The sequence below is a fragment of the Zosterops lateralis genome (genome assembly GCF_965231275.1).
Source record: "Zosterops lateralis genome assembly, chromosome: 6".
Lineage (NCBI taxonomy): Eukaryota > Metazoa > Chordata > Aves > Passeriformes > Zosteropidae > Zosterops > Zosterops lateralis.
The window spans coordinates 39,335,451-39,355,927 of record NC_139761.1 but is presented as its reverse complement, the minus strand read 5'-3'; the positions used below and the strand labels follow the sequence as shown (position 1 = coordinate 39,355,927).

Here is a 20,477-nt window from a genome sequence, read left to right as displayed (position 1 = left end):
TACTGCTTGCATTTTCTATCAAGAGCACGATGAAGATAAATTTTTGAAGGCTTCTTGAGTATGAACCATTTACACACGCATATCCCAATACCCTTTTCTTGCCAGTTACATAAGTGTGTAAGTCATTAAAACAGAGTTGAGTGTCTCAAGCAAAAATAAGGTAGTCTCAAATGCAAAGTTGCTGTCAGAGATTATGTTTATACTGACCAAAACGTCTGTAGAGAAAAACAGTGCAGTAGATTGGATGTCAACATCATGGGCATCCTGAAACTTGTTTTTTCTTGACACACGCTCTGGACTAATTCTAATCTAGTCCCATTGACTGAATGCTCATTTGCAGAAGGAACACAACTTCCAGTTTAGCTCCCTCTGAAAGGAACCCAGAGCTCCAAGACTGCTTCATTGTGTGAACTAAAGCACAGTAAGTAGGGATAACCAGGAGTATTAGGATTAGAGAGCATGCTACAATGGATAACAAAGAACTAGCTCTGGCAATGGAATATACTGAAATACAAAAGGCTCTAAAAAACAAGCCATTTCTGTTGCTAAATAACTTACTCACAAAAAAGCATCCCCAAATGACCAATTGCACTTAGTCCAAGGCTATGTTCTGAGGGAGCAAAGTGAGGTTTATCTTGCCTAGAAGGAAACCTAAGAAGGAACACTTAAAACTGGAGACATAACTGGGAAAATAAAATTTTAAAAAAAAATCACTGTTGTACTGATTAAATTACTGCTATATGAATGTAATTTAAGATAATTTTGTTCTTCACCTCTTGGTTTAAGTGTACTACAATATTTGAAATATTCAGATGAATCATTGGACTGGTTTTTTAGCTGTCCCCCTTGGAAGGTAGTGTAGGACCATGAGCATTCCTCAACTCAAAGCCACTGTTTCAAGTGCTTTTTTTAATTCCACAGATCTTAGAATTGGGGACACTGAGGTCAGCCTCAAGGAAACCACCATCTTCCTCTAATGAAATTAGCAGTGCTTTTTAGGCATTTCCTCAGAAATGTGTTAAGACAAAACAGATGCTAAAAGTTATTCCTGATGACTGGCTTTAAGGGAAAATAGTTGGGTTTTTTTAACAACCAGGCAGATAGGAAATCATTTACACCACAAAATTTTGGCAAGACTGGGTGATTTAACACTGCAAACACAGAGACTGGATTTTTTGAGATCCTTTCTTGTCTCACCCACTCAAGTTTACTACAGCTGAAGGGTGTGGAAAGGGAGAAAGGAGTGACACAAATTTTAACTATGTGTTTTCAGACTTCTTGATATAGGCTAGGAATCTCTGTATTCATGGCAGATTTAATACAGGTGGTACAGAGATTATCCCATGTACTGGGATGAAGGAAATGAGCCACAGCACCTGTGACACTGCTCAGAGTAGTCAGTGAACAAGCTTTCCTATGTTGCTTTGTAGCAAATCAAACCCTCTGAGACCAGTTTACAGATTCTGGAGAAGGAGAGGATTAAAGGAGTTGCTGTGCTTGCTTGTTATTACCCAGAAAGCCTTTATCTTTTTTAGAGTCTCTCTCCCTTAATTTTTCATATGCTAGGTCAGTAATTTAACACCTCAAGGCTTGCAAATCACAAGCTAAAATCACCATAGTGTGTTGAATTATTAGCCCAGGATTAAAAAAAAAAATAAAACATTAAAAGGCAAATAGGGAGGCATGGGGACACGGGAATCTCTAAAAACAGAGGCCTTTTGATCAGAGCAGCATCCTGCAGTTTGCTGTAACTCAAGCTGACCATTCTTACATAGCAGGAATTAAGGACTCCCCCTACCAGGCAGGGCCCTATTAAAACACAATAGCTGTTTGAAAAGGGTAAGCAAGCTGATATGGATATAATAGACCACATATTGAGGCCCCTTTCTACTGTGAAATAAAGCTTCTTCTTAGAATTATGAGCTGGGAAGCCTAGTATTCAGGAAGATGGGAAAGGGCATACAATGAAAGACCATAAATAGCCCTGCACAAACCCTCCAAGGTGCTTAAGGGAAAAGTAAAGAAGCATTCACAGATAAGCATCTATCACCCATGACCAGCTCTTTCAGTCTGATCAGGTGCAATTTCAGACTACAGGGTCTTTCAGCGAGTCTGGAGAGTTCTTGCTGGTATAAACAGAGATTTAGTTTTTACAGCAGGAAACTGTGTAAGTTGCACACCACAGGGACAGCTGCATGAACACCATTATAACTAACTTTTATGGAGATCACTGCAAGTTGCTACCCAGCTTCCCTCAAAAAAAATCAGCCTTTTTCTGTCCAAACCTAAACTAAATACATAAATAATAAACCAATCCAGAATTATAACTACACAAGGAAAACTGATAACTCTCCAGCTAATTTATTTACTATTTGTTCAAACTGGTCCAACTTGACATTTTGGGACAAGAAGAAAATTCCTTCCAAACTGCTCTATAATGCCTATATTCTGAAGGTATGGGAGATGCAAGTCCTCTCTTAGCTTCATCATCATACAGCCATGATCTCCATTCTTTGGCTTCTTTTATTAACCAACAAGTATTTCTCTCCTCCCAATTGTGCTGTGGAATTCATTCACTACCTTCAAGATGCCACAGAAACCATACTGTGAACCTGTGGCAAGGGTGAGAAGATGGCACAAAGATTAAAAACACAAGCCACATGAGGTAACATTCTGATTTCCTCTTGTCTTACAGTTCAGGAAGTAGCCATGGGATTGACATCAGCTGGAGATGGATTTTGATACCAAAGCATAAATGTTCACCAAAGGAGGAGTATGGATTTGAATATTATTGAGGAACTGCACCCATCTTGGACTCTTGAGATGAAAGTAAAATGCCAAGTAAAGGCAAATTGACTTCTCAGAAAGTTGAGGCCAAAGTATAAGAGCACAAGTAAGGGCCTGCTTGCTCCATTCTGCATGAATTCTCCTGTTGTAAGACATTTCCATGTTTCATAAACTAGACTTTTACTTCTTTTAAAAGGTAGCAGCCCAATCATGTTATGACTGTAATGACACATGAAATACTGAAATATGACTGAATACTTGTTCCAAAGAGATTCAATACTGGTGCCATGCAAATGGATTCCGTATTTGTTCATTTCAGTCTTGGTTTGACTGGAGAACTTCAGAAGAAAAAATTTACAACTGGTACTTGCTCACCTATTCAATTGCCTTGGCAAGAACTATAGCACATCAAAGACTCAGCAGCTTCCAATATTTTCATCATGGCAACAAATGAACCTTGCCAAAATTCCTTAATATAGATGAAGTTACATCATTTGACATTAATGCTAACTCTGCATTTGGAGATTGCTTAGCTAAACCACTTTGTGCTCACTATAACTGCTTGGCTACAGTGTTGACCAGCTACAGTTTGTTTAATTCACTAGAAGATACACAGTAACATTAAATTTGCAGGACGTGGTTATTGCAAGTCACTAAAGCTAATGTATTCTGGGACCTGGATGGTTCCAACACAGCACTGCACAGAAAATCTCAGGTTCTCTGAAGACATGCAGATTTCTAGAAACTAGAGTTTTTGCTTTTTTTGCTATTGTTTAATTTTGTTTCTAAAGAAAAGGAAGATAAAAACGTTTAAAAATGCATTTTTCAGGCTTGCAAGACTTGTAGTGTTTGATATTCATAGAGATGCAGACACAGTTAAGGGATTTTATCCTGTAAAGGATAAGGATCCTATTATGGGATCTTATCAGATACCATTGCTGCAAGCATTTGCTGAATTTTCCTATTCTAAAATAGGAAATTTTAGATTTCCTATCTAATTTAGGAAAAAATTCCCATTTGTTGGCCTTGTCCACAAACAAACACATATTTTCTTAGCAAAGCAATTAGAAATGTTCCTCAAAGTTTTCTGACGCCTCAACATTTTTCAGCCTAAGAATAAGCACAAAAGTCCTTCCTACAATAAAAAACTGGGAAAAAAACTCAAGCCAACAACAATAACGAAAACCCCTCAAACCTCAACTTCAATTCTGATCCATCTTTCCTTTAAGGTATTTCTGGGAAAAAATAAAAGGTTCCTCAAACTTACACTACTCGATTCTAATTTAATAGAGAGCCTTATAGGTTTAGACAGATGGAAGCCAATAACTTTAAAACTGATCTCCTATATACATAAAATAGCCTAGACCCATGCCAAAGTGCTTCATTAAAACAAGAACTAAACCATGCGAGTTAGTAATACAGGGAGGTACTGCTATTCATGAAGTTACCATGCATCTAACAGTGATACTCTTACTGCTTGGGACATCAAAAGCTTTATTGGAGGAAATAGCATATTAAAAAGAAAATATTACTAACAGAAAATTATAAAACTATGCCTTTTATTCTTAAGAATAATTTTTAAACCCCCACATACAATAGGGGAAAAAACATCGTGTACCAAACTTTCTACACTGCTGTTTTTCCACAGCTGCTGTTCTCATGTGCATTTCTACTGAATTCCAGTTCCCAATTTCACATTATTAAAACAGTTTTCTTCAAAACACTTAGAGAAACTGCAGGAAATCCAATCTTTCCAATATGTGACCAAGCATGAAGTGAGATTACTGCTTTATATACACACTGCAGATCGTATGCAAAAGACTGTAAGTAGTCCTCCTACATCTGTGGTGGATATATCACTATTTATCTTTCTTATCTTTTCCTATGTATTCCAACAGTGACTCAGAAAACACAACTGAGCAATTTTCCAGAATGATGGAGAAAGTTTCTTGTCAAACAGTTACATGAGCAATGAACATCTAATTTGCATCATGGTAAACTCTACCACAGACCTTTCTTCAGTGGAAGATGGACAATGTAAGATTTCCATAGCTCCCCAATTCTGACTTGAGGGCCCTTCCACGTCTGCAAGGATACAAACAAAACCACAGCAGAGATGCACAATAAGAAATGCAAGAACAGGGCAGGAGATAGCCAATATCACAGATGCAAAAAAATAGCAGACTGATAGAAAAAGTAAAACTAAACAGAAGAGTCTGTGACATCCCAGAAACAGTGTGATGCATGTTGCCAGCTCATGTCCAGCCTCTCATCCACCAGTATCCCCAAGGCCTTCTTGGCAGGGCTGCTCTCAATCTGTTCATCCTCCAGCCTGTAAAAGTTCATACATCTGAAGTCACGAAAGTCTGATTTTAACTCCCAGCTGGGGTCATATACTTCTCCAAATTTGTACTAGTAATATCAGCAACTATGATGAAAAGCAATTAAAAAATTGGAAGCATAAACCAGAGTTTTACTAGAGTTAAAAACTACAGCTAGAGAGAGGATAGTATATTCAGCTCTAGCACAGAAAAAAAGCACAAACACAGTTAACTCAGATATTGTCTTGATGCTTGTACCATTTGCCACATTCCTGGACTCTGGCTTTCGGGAAATTTCTTTCCAGTTTTATTAGCTATCCACATCGCCTGTATGCAGTTGGCTTTAACCTAAAGGAAGCTCAATTTCATGGCAGATGTGTTGCATTTCAACCTTCAAGGCTGTAAGAACAAATAAAATATACCAAATTACATAAGGTCTCCATAAAGTAGTCAGCCAACTCCTGCTGCAGCTGTTCTGAAAGAGACCACAAGTAAATATGTAATTTCCATGATGTAAAGGAATAGGAAAGAAAAAGAGAGCACTGTTACTCCAGTTAATCTATACTAATCTGATCACACTGCACATGGAAATTGTGATTATCTGTCTTCAAAGTGCAAGAGCACAGTGCAAGTCAGTGTATAAGTGCAGAATTATCATGGATAACCACCCTGTGCTGACAAGATGCTGATATCAAGTGCTAACATTCATAGACTCTGGCAAATTCTGCAGATTCTTCTGTCACCAAAACAGAATGAGAAGTTTCATATGTGGAGTATATTACCACACAGAGCATCACTGGTAAATGCTTTCTTTTAAGTTCAATTCTGTTACTGCTTTGCTACAACTCTTCCATGATAACCCTGTTTACCAAAAAGATTCTTTACCTTATCCCTCCTGGATTTCTTTGCAAGGGACACACCTGAGTATCCATTCATCTGTAAGATTCTCAAGAATAAGGTAAGAAAATACTACATTTTCTAATATATTGGCAGCATGTACAAACTACAGTGGGAATTAAGTGTGTTATTGAAATTAATATATGCATTTTTTTCCAGCTGTTTACTCAACAGCAGTTATCCCTATCAGCGTATTTGTCAGGTTGGAACTTGTTGCAATGTTTGTTACAGAGAAACAACTCTGGGAAAATCGGGAGTTCATAGATCCTGGCTGTCATATCAAAATCCCAATGCTGTTTCTGCCATGAAGCAATCCTACAATAAAAACATTGGGTGACAGATCTACAGGTTCCAGACAAAATTCACATAATTTAAATCTTAAATAGAGTTATCCACAACCCTTAGATCTTCCATAGCTCTCATACAAAACACATAACCCATGCACAGTGGGCAGGAGGCGTTGAAATCCCATTTCTAAGGTGGGCTGGAGAAATTCAATTACAAGAAAGAGAGTTTGCCCTTCTGACAATGCTTCTCTGTAGAGGTGAGACTGGAAGGCAACAAAGGGACTAACAGAAAGGCTTTGTGTCCATTAGCAACACTCTTAGTGGAGAAATATGCAATTACTCTAGAAAGATTTATCAACAAAATCAGTCCTGCAAATCCATGTACTCTGCGGAGAGACACTTTCAAAATGTTTCTTTCACAGCAACTTATTCACATTAGCTGTAAAACCTCCTCAGAGCTTCTGGCACAAATGCTGTGTCTGAGTTCACATATTCACTCTCTTTCCACTGATAACTGAAGAGCAAAGGAAAGGCAGACAGCAGTCTTATGCAGTGCCCTAGGGATCAAGGAATCCCAAGTAAAAGCCTGTCAGGAACCATCAAGCACATTATCCCTGAGATTTTCAGCCCAAAGGGCTGCTGCACAGCCAGGTCATTGACAGCAGCAGCTTGATACCGATCACATGTCTCAGTGCAGTCTTGCATTGGGTAGGATAATTTTATCTTTTTCTCTCCAGAGCAGAAGACATGTAGGAATCAGGACAGTATTTATAGAATGCATGAAATGTGGGGCTTTTTGCAATTGCTCGGAAGATTGTATCAGAGAGAATATCAATATTTTAGATAATATCCTGAAAGTATTAATACCTCACAAATACTACTGATTTGCCCAAAGCACAAAAACTAACACTAAAAAAACCCAAAAACCAATGCCCCACCCCCAAACAGTTGTACTGAGAAATTCTAATGAATGGCTTCATCTCTAAGAAAGAGAATCTGGCACAACTTGTCAAAGCCCTAAGGATCTTCTCACTACGGTTTTTGCTGTTTGTACTGTAATTGTACAAAGCACAGAGTCGACATTGTACAATGCTAGGTGCTGTAAAGTACATGCAGTACAATATCATTTCTGTCTTGAAGAGCTTACACTATCCTTGCAAACAAGACAAAACAAGTTACTCTGAAAAGGGGAAAGATGCAGAGCAGATGACAGCAAGATGATGACAGTGATAAGGCCTACATACACAGATGCTAAGAAAAAAGAAAATTGATGGCTCTAAGCTAGCTCTAAGAATCTCTCCTTTTCATAATCAGATAATTCAGCTTATTTCCAGTTGCCAATTAAGGTTGCCTTCAGTGAGTGGCTTAGTTCTCATGGGCATCCCATCTGTCTTTTTCCTGGCCCTTCCCCCTGCCCTCCTCCCCCAAGGGGATTGAGACTTTTTTAAAGAGGAGGACTTTACTCTACAGATTTATTCCTGTAATGTTGTGCAGCAATAAAGGACTGAACAAGCCAAAAGTTTGTCTGATACCAAAGCCTGTGTCTACTGCCAGAGAAAGCCAAGGGAGTGGTATCATATTTGTCCCTAAGGAAAGAGTTGAACAAATTGTTCCAGCCAATCCAGACAGCAAGAGAAAATGAGGTGCTTTCATTGCTAGAAATTGATACTTCCCACCGTGATAACATCTTCCTTCCCAAGGATCCCAAACTATATAGCACTAGCAGTCTTGTTACTAGGAACAAAGCAAATGTTCCTTTCTGTAAAACAGGGCTCTACACAGTGCAGAGCTGGTATTTTGAATTGCCAGGCATACAACAGAGCAAAAAGCAGTATCTGACCCTCAACCCTGTCACACATATCACAGATGCCTTCTCAGATAAATACTGTTAAACTGTCACACAAGATCCAGTAGGGGCATTCAAGTTAGAGAGCCAGCAGAAACATCTTTTACAGAAAAAGGGGATCTCAGACAGTCTGTAGAGTCCAGTAGAAGCAGCTGAAAGTAAGATGTTTTTCCCAGCAATGCTGCACCTGGCAGGTGATTAGAAGACATTTCACCAGAAACAACAGAAAAAAGTGCAACAGGAATATAGACCCCCCCAAAAAAAATCCCAAAAAACCCAAGCCCATTCCTGTGTCTCCACTTGTTTGTGATTTATCAAACAAACAATTAAAGTTACAGAAAAAAACCAGTTTCCTTACCAAAGTAAGTTACTGGTTATTATTTCTGAGCTTTCCAAAGAGTCTTGAACAGAGCAGCACATCTACCTGCATGCTGGAAGAGAAAGTTTCAGGCAAAGGGCTAGCCTACAAGAAAAATAAAATGCACTAGTAAGAAGTATTTTTTTTTCTTCTTTTTTTCCCTGGTTCTTTAAGCTGAAATGAAAATAAAGACACACAGACTTCTTTTAAGAGTCCAGAAAATGTAAAGTGGGATGCTGCGCACATTCCCTCTGCGTGATCAAATGCATTAGTGTGGGGGCCCTGTTTTTCTTCAGTATAGGAAAGATCAAGAAAACAGGATGATAAATAATGTATAGGGGGAACACGTTCCTTTAAGATATGTTGGCACAGACATTAGGCTGGAAGAAGCAAAGCAGCATTAGTGTGTAATTACACAGAGGGTTTTCAAGAGTCTGCATTTCATGGAGATTCAAGAGCATTTCTCAGGCTTGTAATGAACAAACACCAGTAGCATTTCAGCATATCTACAAAATCAAGATTAGTCCTAAGACAAGCATAATTTTACTTGTTTAACTAAAAGATGTGGATTCATTGGCAGAGGGATGATTGATCCCTACTCCTGTAAGGGTCAGGAGTGAGCCAGATGAGGGAAGCCTCAAGGTATTCCCAAGATTGAAAGCAGATGTCCACTTGATTGGGACAAATGAACACTGGCATAAAGTGGGAGAAAAAACTATCCTTAAAGACTAAAACTATTCTGGAAGGAAAACTGTAGAGATTAAGGTCAGCCCTCTGCAATCAGCAATCACAGTGCTAGATGGTGGGTAGCAGTGAAATACATTCTCAATTCCATTTCTTAGAGACAACTGGAAGTACTCATTGCCAGCAAAACCCTTACTGCTTGATCCACACAGAGCTAAATGAGCACATCATTTTCAATTCTGAAATTTTACTTGGGTATGCTAAGTCCCAACAAAATTTTCTTAATTACCAAAAAAAAAGTTGTAAGTGGCTGAAAGATTTGGTAAAGTGGGGCATTGCAATGATGATGGAAATGCCATCAGGTTGCTCTTCAGCAGTGAATCCAGCAGAGAGGTCCATAGAACACCACTGTATTGAAAAGTATACCCTTTGAGAGGAGTTTGGAGAATATCCAACACCTGTTCTTGGCAGACTAATTTCAATTTCTGAAAAGTTACAGAAGTTGGGGGTTTTTTGCCCCATAAACACTTCAAAAAAAAGTTACTTGTTTGGGCCTGCCTGCTAGCCTTCTAAGCCCTGGGCTTGGTCTCCAATTCCATGTCAGCATAAATAAGGAAAGGACAATTCTAAAAACTGGACATCCTGATACTAAGTCCCTTCATCTCAAATCACTGCAGCATACTTCAAAACATACACATTCCAATCCTCTCCTTCAGAAAAACATGGATTAAGGAAAACATTGGGGGAGTGCCCACAAACCTTCTAGAATCTCACAAGTTATCTTTGAGTTTGAAGATGCTGAGACTAAAGATGAATTTTATTTGCTTGGGAGAGAAGTGTAGCCTTCAAAGCAAAGCTGGAACAATGTTGATAGTTGAGTGGGTGAACAGAAATCTTTTGGGCAGTGAGGGCTCACCACTAAGCCTTGGGAGCCAGAACATATGACATTTTCATAACATGAAACTTCACATCCTACATCCATATTGGCTATCATTTATTCTCCACTTTAAATGAAGAATCCCACATTTCAAATCTTCACAGCTCTCAAAATTACTAAGCTTTGGTATGGGGACACAGTTTCATCTGCTAAACCCCAGATATTTTATAAAAGAAAAAAGGAAAAAAAAGAGAACTACTAGTTCTATATTACAGAATGAAGGAACATGCAGCCTTTTCCTGTCTTTCATGAAATCAGAAACTCCACAAAACACTCACTGTGAACAAAAAAAGCATAATAAAAATTGTATCTCTGAAAATAAATGGGAAAAACAAGATCTCCAGCAACTAAGTCAATCTGAGGGTTTTGCTCTATGGGGACGGTTTTGTTATAATTGTCTTGAATCACTACTTATTCTTTTAAAGGTAGAAGAAGAACAGGAAGTGAAAAGAAACTTGTTATCATGTCAAGATGAAGAAATACTACAGAGAAGGATTTTTAACAGTTTGACTGCATGAACGACCTGTTGCTCACCTTTTAAATTTTGAAGTTTATGTGATCAGAAGTTTTGAAAAGGCACAGAAGAGTCAGTTTGAAATTAGATGCAAACTAAATCTAATCTGCAGAGTTGTCTGAATGTCAATTTCAGCTGGGTATTTCAAAGCCACCTTGCCTTCAACTCTGGTAAAGAAATCCTGTCACTGAGTGGAGGTCATTGTAATCCTGCTCTTTATCTTTCTTAAGTCCTTGTTGACTGACTATTTGCCCAGCTGACTAATGTCAGTATTACTTTCTGTGAACAGAAAGCACACAGCTTTTCCCTCAGGAATTTTTTTGTAAATTAGTAAGAAGAGATAGTGCTCACATCCAGTATTTAAGGACTTATGCAGGTTTTAGGGGAAGAAGAGGCATCCTATTAAAGCATTCAACAGGAAAACAATCACACAAGGAGACAAACAGTTCAAATTCATACTCAGAAAAAGGAAGAATGAATGCTGCTGAAATCAGAAGCAGTCTGTGAAACAGTTTTTGCTTCAGTATTTCTCAAGCAGTTTGATACTAACAGCCCTGACCAAGACAAGCAGCATAGTTGGTTTTCCATGTTTTTAAAATCACAGTTCCCCAGAGTGACTGCTTCACACGAATGTTTGTAATAGAAGAGGTACTGAACTGTACAAACCCCATGTACATTTCCAAAAGACACTCAGGCAGCCCTTGGCTAACCCAGTAAAATCCAGCACTCACAACATAACCAACACGTGTCCAGATCCATTCTCCATGTGCTCTGTTTCCAAAAGCCCCTCTCAGGCTGGCCCTACTGGCAGCATGCTGATGTACTTACTATTCAGTGAAGAACCTGGCAATGCCATACTGACTAATATCTTCTCTGTTCTCCAGCAGTTGGCTCACTGCATCCTCCATGTATGTGAGGACATGTCGCTGAGCTGCAAACAAAAGACAGTAAGAGACAGGAGTTAGAATATAAGGGGCCTGCAAAGCCCAGAGCCAGACAAGCCCAGCTGTGTGCCTTACACAAGACATCAAGCATTTGCTTCCTCAATTAGAGAGTGGAGGTTTCTTGCTCCCAAAAATGGATAGCAAAATTCATCACTTAAATACTGCTTTCCTTCCTGGCTACACTGAATTAGTCATTAACAGTGCTGACTCTCTTTAGAATCCCCTGATATTTTGGTATTGAAGGAAGATAAGGCATTCTGAGGTGGTTTCACTGGAAAATTCTTACTCCAGAGGAGTTCCTGATCTCTGTTCCGAGCCATCTTTTCTACACAGATTGCCAATGCTGTTTCAGTGGGGCTGTTGCAGACGTGCAAATAAAAGTACATCTGTTTCCAAACAAGCATCAGTGAATGTGGCAGGTGGGGAACAGGTCTGAATGCCAAGAGAAATTTATATTGCTCAACAGCTGGTCTCAAATAACTGCCTAGGCCAAACACAGGAGAATTTCAGAAAAGGTGGATCTGCCAATACCCCACCACAGAATGACACTCACATATAAGACTCCTGAGTAGAGACAGTTTGGTGCAACACGAAATGTTTTGCTGCTTCTACAGGGGCCAGACTGTACAAAACAAGCATTTGCCAGGGAGGAAGCAGCACAGATTTACCACTGAGCCCCTTTGATGTTTTTGGCTAGAAACCAAGTTGGAGCAACAAAGAGCCGAGTCGGAGGTGATGTGCCAGCTAGCAAGCAGTAGACTTTCCAAATCTACAAGTTCAACAATCAGAAGACAAGTTACAACGAACCCAGGAAAATCATTCCTAACCTGGAAAGCACACAAACCCTGTTCCCAAACCACACACCTCCATCCTAAACATGTATCCTACTGCACCTTTGCAAGTAGTGTCGTGTCCTAAAAGTGCAGAAGAAAACCCTTAGGGAAGATAGGAAAGGCAAGGGCTGTTCTTGCTCCTCGCCAATCTGCTCCAGACTTGGCAGAATCACCCCCTCACCAGCAACTGGCCAACCTCAGACCCACATCAATATTCTCCAAACCATTTTAATTTGTGTATAATATCCTGGTAAGCATAAAGCCTGTGCCACTTGATACACAGCATGGAAGGCCCTTTCATCTTAGTGTGGGGCAGGTGGACTTCAGGAGAGGCCCGGAAATGATTATTCCCAGTGGATGCAGTGATTAAAAGTATGCATGAATATTGATTGCTATCAGGGGATTTCTCTGCCTAGAACACTTTTTGGGACAATGGTAAAATTGGTTAAGCACACCCTGGAAAATACCTTGCAGCTGATAGCAAAATGGTGAGCCAAAGGTTTAAAGATATTATCTGGCACTAAAAGATATAGGGCGTAGCTTTATTTAATTATTTTAATGCAAAGGAATAAATTTAATTTATGTGAGTGATTAAAGAAAAATAGCTCTGCGCACCTGTGTCCCCTGAGGGAAGGATGAGTCCGTGCAGCTCAGTCATAGGCTCAAGATAGCAACAACTGGGTAGCTTTACTTCAGCCCATCCTTCCTCCCTCCTCTTGAAGCAGTCCATCTCACACTCAGCAATCATCTCCCCAGGCCCCTCTTAAGGTGTCAGCAGTACCAGTTTATGCCAGGAAATGGTACTAGCAGACAGACTTCCACTCATCTCAGCCTGCAATAAACTCAACTGCAAAACCATTCTCAACACTTTCTGGGGAAGTATACACACCTTTCATAGAATAGTCCCTATCAATGAACCATATTTCTGTTATTTTGCTTATTTAGAGTCGTAAACCTCCCCTAAAAGCCTTTGGGAATAGACAGGCATGGTCCCCACAGTGCTACACAGCACAGTGTGGCTGACCTCTATAATAAATACCTTTGAATTTGCTCCTGGAGAATAAATTAACTTTCAACATAGAATTTTAGACATTTCAAAATACACAAAAAAATATATAGGTCACTATTGAAAACTTATAAATTGAATTGCTTGTAAAAGGGTATTTCTCTTAATATTTCTGTTGCATAGCCTAAGGATCCTGGCAAAGAGCCTCTCTCCCTGTTTCCCAGAAGAGTGGGTAGAGGTGTGGTGAAGGGAAGAAAACTGTGAGCAGAGAAATTAGAAGAAAATAGCACTTGAAATCTCCTTGAGAAGTCTCCTTCTTTGTCCCTTTGACTGCTGTGCTCTTTTCCAGGTAGCACAGTTCACATTGCCAAACCAAATTCCAGCTCTGGCTTCCTGTTCACTGACTGCCCAGTTCCATGGAACGATGCAAGTAATAAGTTTTACAACCCAACAAATGCTACACTGTACAGGAAAGTCATAGAACAAAATGTAATTTGCAGACAGGTTTTAGCAGGCCAGAGAGGCAAAATAAAGTACCAGGAGTCTGGTTATAGCCAAAGAGTAGTTCCTTAATTTATACAAATGGTACTTTCCATAACAAACACTGGAGCCATACTGGAACATTAACTGTTTATGCAAGCATAGTCAAAAATCTGTGGAGTTCTAGGCAAAATAAATGAGATGATTCATATATTTTAATAGTTTTTGAAAATTCAGGATAATGATGTACGGGTTGCTCATATTTTTGAGGCCAACTTTGCAATAACAAAGCAGCAAGTCCAAATCAGAATGTAAAGCTCAAATACTCATGCCACTGTGCTCTTACAACTTTCTGTCTCTACTAATTTTCTTCCTGACAAAACTCCAGTATACTGCAGTTTCCATACAGGTGCTGTTACATCAGGATATCATCCTTGGCATTTGTTTTGGGCTTATTGTAACAGAAGTTCCCTGCTCATACAGAACTTTTCATTGCAATCCATATTCTGTAAATGTAACAAAAATTCTCAACTCTGAAATCCCAGGCAACTACCCCAAAAGGGAAGCCAGCATGCCTGCCACACTCACTTGGTAGGTGCCACGCTCTTTGCTGCCAGATTTAAAAGCTAACAGCCAGCTTTCGCAAAGGAATCTGACAGAGTAAGTTCACAGAGGATTTTTCAAGCAGCCCATAACCTGATGTTAAGTAAATACCTTTGCACAGGATATCTTAATCCTTATCACCAAACCACCAGCAGTGATGTTGTACTTGGAGCCTCAGTCCAATCAGTAGCAGCATGTACAGCTCCTCCAAAGCTGCCTCCTGCAGCACTTAAGAGAGCAGCCTCTGATACTCACATCCCACCATCACTCATGTGTCCAGTGTTTAAAATGAATTTTGGAATGAATGCACTTTTGGCTCAGAACCAAATTCAGGGCTGAGCAGTGGCTGTTCAATGCAAACATGGCCAGACCAAGTCACAAAAATCTTCAGCTTACAAATACAAGGCATAATAAGGATTACATCCACAGTCAATCCACAATCTCTATGGATTTCTCTACAACAGATTAGGCAATCCCAACTAATTCCATTTAGTCATAACCACACCAAATAATTTTGCATATATATTTAACAAAGTCAAATGGTCTTTTCATAAGCCACCAAGTTATTTCTTTCAATCTTCTGATGAGAACAAACAATCCACTACCTTGTAGGTTTGATTACAAATGTTGTAAGAACAAGCACTGGCACCTGAAAAGTCTTGAAGGAAAATTTAATGCAAATAATATCATTGTAGAAAATCAAATATATGCATTTCATATGAAATTCAGGAGGAAGGGAGGAAATAGATGTCACCTTTAAGTCATGATATGTGTAATGTTTTTATTATCCAAGTGGTTATATTATTGCTTAACTCTTCAGGAGACATGACTTCTTATCACTTCTGAAACAAGAGCTGTCTATGATAGCAATTTGTTCTGTGAGCACACAAGAGGGCTTTTTTTTTTTTTTTTTAAGTTGAGGTCATTCCTGGCATAACTGAATATGCTGAAAAATCAGGAGTGGGAATTCCTGGAAAATAAGAACAGCTTTTCTTACTTATTTGCCTCCTCCTCAGCTGAAGTGCTGAAAATACACACTACTTGATGCAATTAACGTTATGATTCATTTCAGTTATCAGAAGCTCAAGAGCATAACAAGCTTTAATGTATCTGGAGTATTTCTGGTATTTTTTAATCTCTGAGTGTACATAATCTGAGAGCAGAAGGTAATAGCTAAATAGCCTTTCAGAATTTGTTATAAACTGGAGCTTAGCCAAGGACACTACCTTATTCCACACATTGGAAAGATACATCTATAGTAACATAAAATCAATTTCATGCAAACATTATCAAAACAATAATGATGCAAGAGAAAAATAATAAGAATATAAACTGCAACAACAAAATCACATCCACTCTGGAAATTTTTCCAGCACTAATGGTTTTTCAGGATGCTCTTTATAACCTTTTCAGATATCATTAAAGACTTAATCTCTTCAGATGTTGCTAAGAAATGGCCTGGGAAAGAGAAGAAATGAACAAAACAATTAACCTAAATACTACATCTCTGGAGTGTCATAGTTCCTTCCAGCTTTGCACAGCTTCACAGTGTAATTTCCTATTAACCCTCAAAAGCAAAATGTTTTTTGAAGGACAGAACATATAAGTACAACTAGACCTCGTCATACCAGAGGTATCACCCAACATGAGACATGTTGTTACTCAGGACACCTTTTGGACAAAATACTAGACTAAGAAGATTCAAATTTAGCAAACATTTCTATAAGCAAACTCTTACATATTGTATTCAACTTCTACATTACAGTTCTCCTATCTGTACAATAAAGCAAGAAATAAAAATTTTTAAAAGGCATTCTCTTCTCTTTTTCTAGACCATGAGTTCTTTCAGCCACAGTGCTTCACAGAAGTTCACCAAATATCTATACTAAGAGGAGAATCAGTGTCACCTGAGATGTCTGGATAACAATGTGTTGATTATGCTGTTAAAGGAAATGATTGTACTTGCACTTTCCAAATCAATATTTCTTAAGACTGTTCAGAGGAAGAGTAAGCCTTAGGCTTCAGCAAAGTCTTACACAAACGAAGTTCTCTGTTGGGAGCTACTCAGCTGTGTAAAATAATGTATATTCTTTCTAATAATTAAACCCAAGACTCTTAAGAGAGAGATGAGGAAACACAACTCTGTTTCTGGCACTGGATAGGCCCATGCTTTACTGCTAAGGCACTTCCCTAGCAGAGTATTTGTGTTCTTACATGCCTTATATTGGCAAAGAAGGACAAGAAACAACATCCTGGAGCTGGGCAGTAGAAGGCAGGAGAACACATAGAAAATAGAAGTTTGGAAATCTTCAATACTCTACTGCTTTTTCTCCATAACTGGAAAGGGAGCCGGGGAGTAATACAATATGAAGCTTCAGAGACAGCTGCATGAGCTGAACAATACACTAAGTGCTCCACTGCCTGCTATAAATAACTGAGCAATCACCAGTTATTAAACCATAATGAGGAAGGCATGAAAAAGTGTCTCAAATACGCCTCATTTTGCCTACTGTAGCTCCAGTCTCATCCATCAAATAAGAAAGATATTTTCATCACTACAACCAAAGAATAAATGTTGTTTATTCACTGAAAATACTGTTTATAATGTCCTGCTTTTAACATCATCTTCACTGCAGCCTTTCTGCCAATTTTGCAGACCTCATGTCCATTCCTATTCACTAAGTAATGGTCACCTCTTTTCTTCTACTTACTGTCTCATTGTGGCATGAGATGTGGCCCTGATTTTTATATCCTAGGAACTTGGGCATAACAAAGCTTTGCAATTATTTTTTCATCTTAAGTGAATACGTAATTCTCTCCTTGTTCATTTCTATTTTAACTCACAACTGCTTTTATTTCTCTCTTAGTTTTCCAACTGGTTGTAGAAGAATTATCTCAAATAGAGGAAGGAGGTTGTGGAAAAACACAGCACATTATATTATTCTGGCTGCTCAATTTATGCGTTGGCCTGGTTTTGATAATGAGAAAGAGAAGAGGGGAAGAGGGGAAGAGGTGAGTTTCCCATTCCAGCTCAGAAATGGCAGGGTCATCTGGTCTGTGGGAGTCAGAAAATACCTTAAGTGGCAAGCTAGAGCAACACAACTTCAGAATGAAATGATACAAAGTGAAATCACACTTCCTTACACTCAGACAACTGTATTAACAAGACTTTGAGGTGCACAATAGAACAATACAAATAATGGTGGTTTCAGAATGCCAATGCAGAAAACATAAAAGCAACTTAGAAAAACATGTGGGGAGGTGTGTTTATTTGGGGTGAGAGGAGGGGAAGTTGGGGGTTGTTTTGTTTTAGTTTTTAACCATTTTCCTACTGCTAATACACACTAAATTCCTTAGGATCTCTGAGCAGTTTGGCAAGTTAAAAAGTCTCAGGAAGTCAGAAACACTGGTTTTGGTAACATTTATAGCCAGTAAGAATATGCTCCCCTGCTCTAACAGACAACAGAAACTGCAATCTAAACCCAAGATACACTAAGTAATGAACAGAATAGATCCTTATACAGGTTATTCCTCAACCTAACATGGCCACACATGTCTTTTTCTGACCTCTGTGTCAGAATAATTCAGAAAGTTGTACAAAATAGAAAGGGAATTCCAAATCAGCATGTGGAATAGAGATAAAAGGAGGCTCACTTAAGTGACAAGTAAAGCTGCTTGCACCTAACAATCTTGTACATCTAAAAAATCTCATGTCTTTCCTTCAGATATGCAAAAAAAAACTGGTTTATGTTCGCACTTCAAGTATTTTTAGACTGCTTCCTAGATTGTTTTGAGTGATTCAATCCTTACTGACAAGTTTCGCACAATTAAAAGCGCCTATTTCATTAAAAATAATTACAAGAACCTAAAATGAAGTTGGCTCATTAAAAAAAAAAATGAAATTTTGCAGGTTTCAACCTAGAGCTACTCTGGAAAAGTTATGAACTTCTCTATTAGCACGTAGGTTGAAAATGCTGAGGTAATGTGACAGAACAGCACAAAGCCAAAGGGTGTGTCCAGTGTGTCTACACAGCACTGGGCTGCTGCTCTCAAAAACCCAAAGCAATAAGAAATCAGCAATAAAAGCTTCAGCAAGGTGAGTCCCATGAGAGCCACTCCTGAATACACAAGTACACAAACCTATTTCTGCCTTGAGTTTCCTTGACACAGAACAGCACTGCAGTTATGCAGGTATGCACAGAGCACCCTAACAGCAGCCTAGCAGCAACAGCACAATGAGATTCTTCTCTAAGAAAACTTAGATCACTCCTTTGCCTTAATGGTTAAACAAAACTCTTCTAGTCTAGTGCCCCCTGCAAGACAGGTTTTCCATTTACAGCAGTGTTTCTATACTCTTGTTCCATTTTGACTAACAGAAATGGCAAAATCATGATGGAATGAGTGGCACAAAACAACCCATTCCATTTCTGACCTTCTCTTCTACAAGAAAACCACAGAAAATTATGTATACCTCTACAAGAGTTATTACCAAACAGTCTCTTGGGCCTAGGAAGTAATGGCTGAAGAGTTTCACTTCATAAACACTCTCCTGAATAGAATCCAAACGCTTACTTGTAATTCATCTCCTCTTCAGCAATTAAATGAAGTCATATTGACTTTATTCCATCCTAATTATTTTTATTTGACACATTAACATCAAATCACTTTGCTGCACAGTTTCCTGGAACATCAAGCCAGCTTAAAAAGGATGTAGTCTTCAAAGGGGTAGCTGCTTCACAGGTCAAAAGATTTCCATTTATACAGGAAACGTTACGATGCTACCTAATTTCGGAACAAAAGCTAACACCATTCGAACCATTCCGCAACATAAGAGCGGCACTCCTTCCTATTGTTGGGAAACGAGGATAAAATAAGGATGTTCACATAGATCTGCGAGCTAAACAAGCCGGTAACGGGTGCAGTCTATCACAGAAAGGCTGGACGCCGCTTGCTGCTACTGACACGGCCAAGGCGGGCAGGGGAGGAGACCCGCGGAGACCGCACCTCTGGGCACCGCAGGGATGCTCCCTGTGCCCGAGGGAGCTCTGCAGCCCTCCCACCTCAGCGTCCTACCCCCCCGGTGTGTTAGGGCCCGGTGCTGCCCAGTCCAGGAGGACACGGAGCCGCTGCCAGCCCGCCCGGCCCGGCCCGGCCCGCCTGGGGCCGCTGGCCGCACTCCCCGGGAAGGACGGGCCGGGCCGCAGCACAGCACGGGCAGAGAGCCCTCAGGGAGCCTCCCCGCCCCCCCGCGCCGCTCCTCACCCAGGTACTCGGGCCCGGGCAGCGAGAGCCGCTCGGGGCTCAGCATCCTCCTCCTCCTGCCGCTCCTTCCCGGCTTCCGCCCGTTTCCAAGGCGCCCGACGCTCCCGGCGCCGCTCGGCCGCTCGCCCCGGCTGGGAACACGCCCCCCGCCGCCACCGTTCCGCGCCCACAGCCGGCCCCCCGCCCGCGGCCTCAGGGGCGGCAGGGCTGGGACTGAGCCCGGGAAAACGGACCTGGAGCCGGCTGGAAGCGCCGGGAGGAGCGGGATGCGGGGAGGACCATGCCCCGGGAGGGAGAGAGAGTCAGCAGGGGCTCCTGGAGAGCCGGAATAGCGAGAGGATAAGGCACCTGTAAGGTCATTTTGATTAGATTCAAGTCGTCTAATTTAAGGTGTCTGCTGCTAGTTGTTATTTAGGACTACAGCTGTGGAGGAAAGAGCTTGATTTGAAGGTGAATTGTTATGAGTTAAAAGCATAGAATCTGCTGAGTTGGAAGGGGCCCATCAGAACCATCGAGTCCAGCTCCTGGCCCTGCAGAGGACACCCCAAAAATCACACTATAGGCCTGAAAGCGTTGATCAAATGCTTCTTGACTCCACCGGGCTTGGTGCTCTGACCACTCCCCTGGCTTAATGAAGTCAATGTGCAGCAGCCTTGTCCCAGAGAGCAAGGGCTGAAAGTGTGATCAAGGAGCTCCTTTAAAGTTGTGTCCTTCTTTC

The 20,477-nt window shown here is 40.2% G+C and overlaps 1 protein-coding gene across 1 annotated transcript in view; it reads right to left on the bottom strand.

Annotated features, from left to right (window-relative positions):
- Positions 1-19,863, bottom strand: part of CSTPP1 (centriolar satellite-associated tubulin polyglutamylase complex regulator 1) — a 78,378-nt gene extending 58,515 nt beyond the window's left edge. Inside the window, exons 1-2 of the mRNA XM_083863320.1 lie at positions 19,760-19,863; positions 11,460-11,562 (exon numbers count right to left, since the gene is read on the bottom strand). Of these exons, the coding sequence (XP_083719446.1) occupies positions 11,460-11,562; positions 19,760-19,805 (149 nt within the window). The 5' untranslated portion in view covers positions 19,806-19,863. The remainder of the gene's footprint in view (positions 1-11,459; positions 11,563-19,759) is intronic.
- Positions 19,864-20,477: the final 614 nt, after the last annotated feature.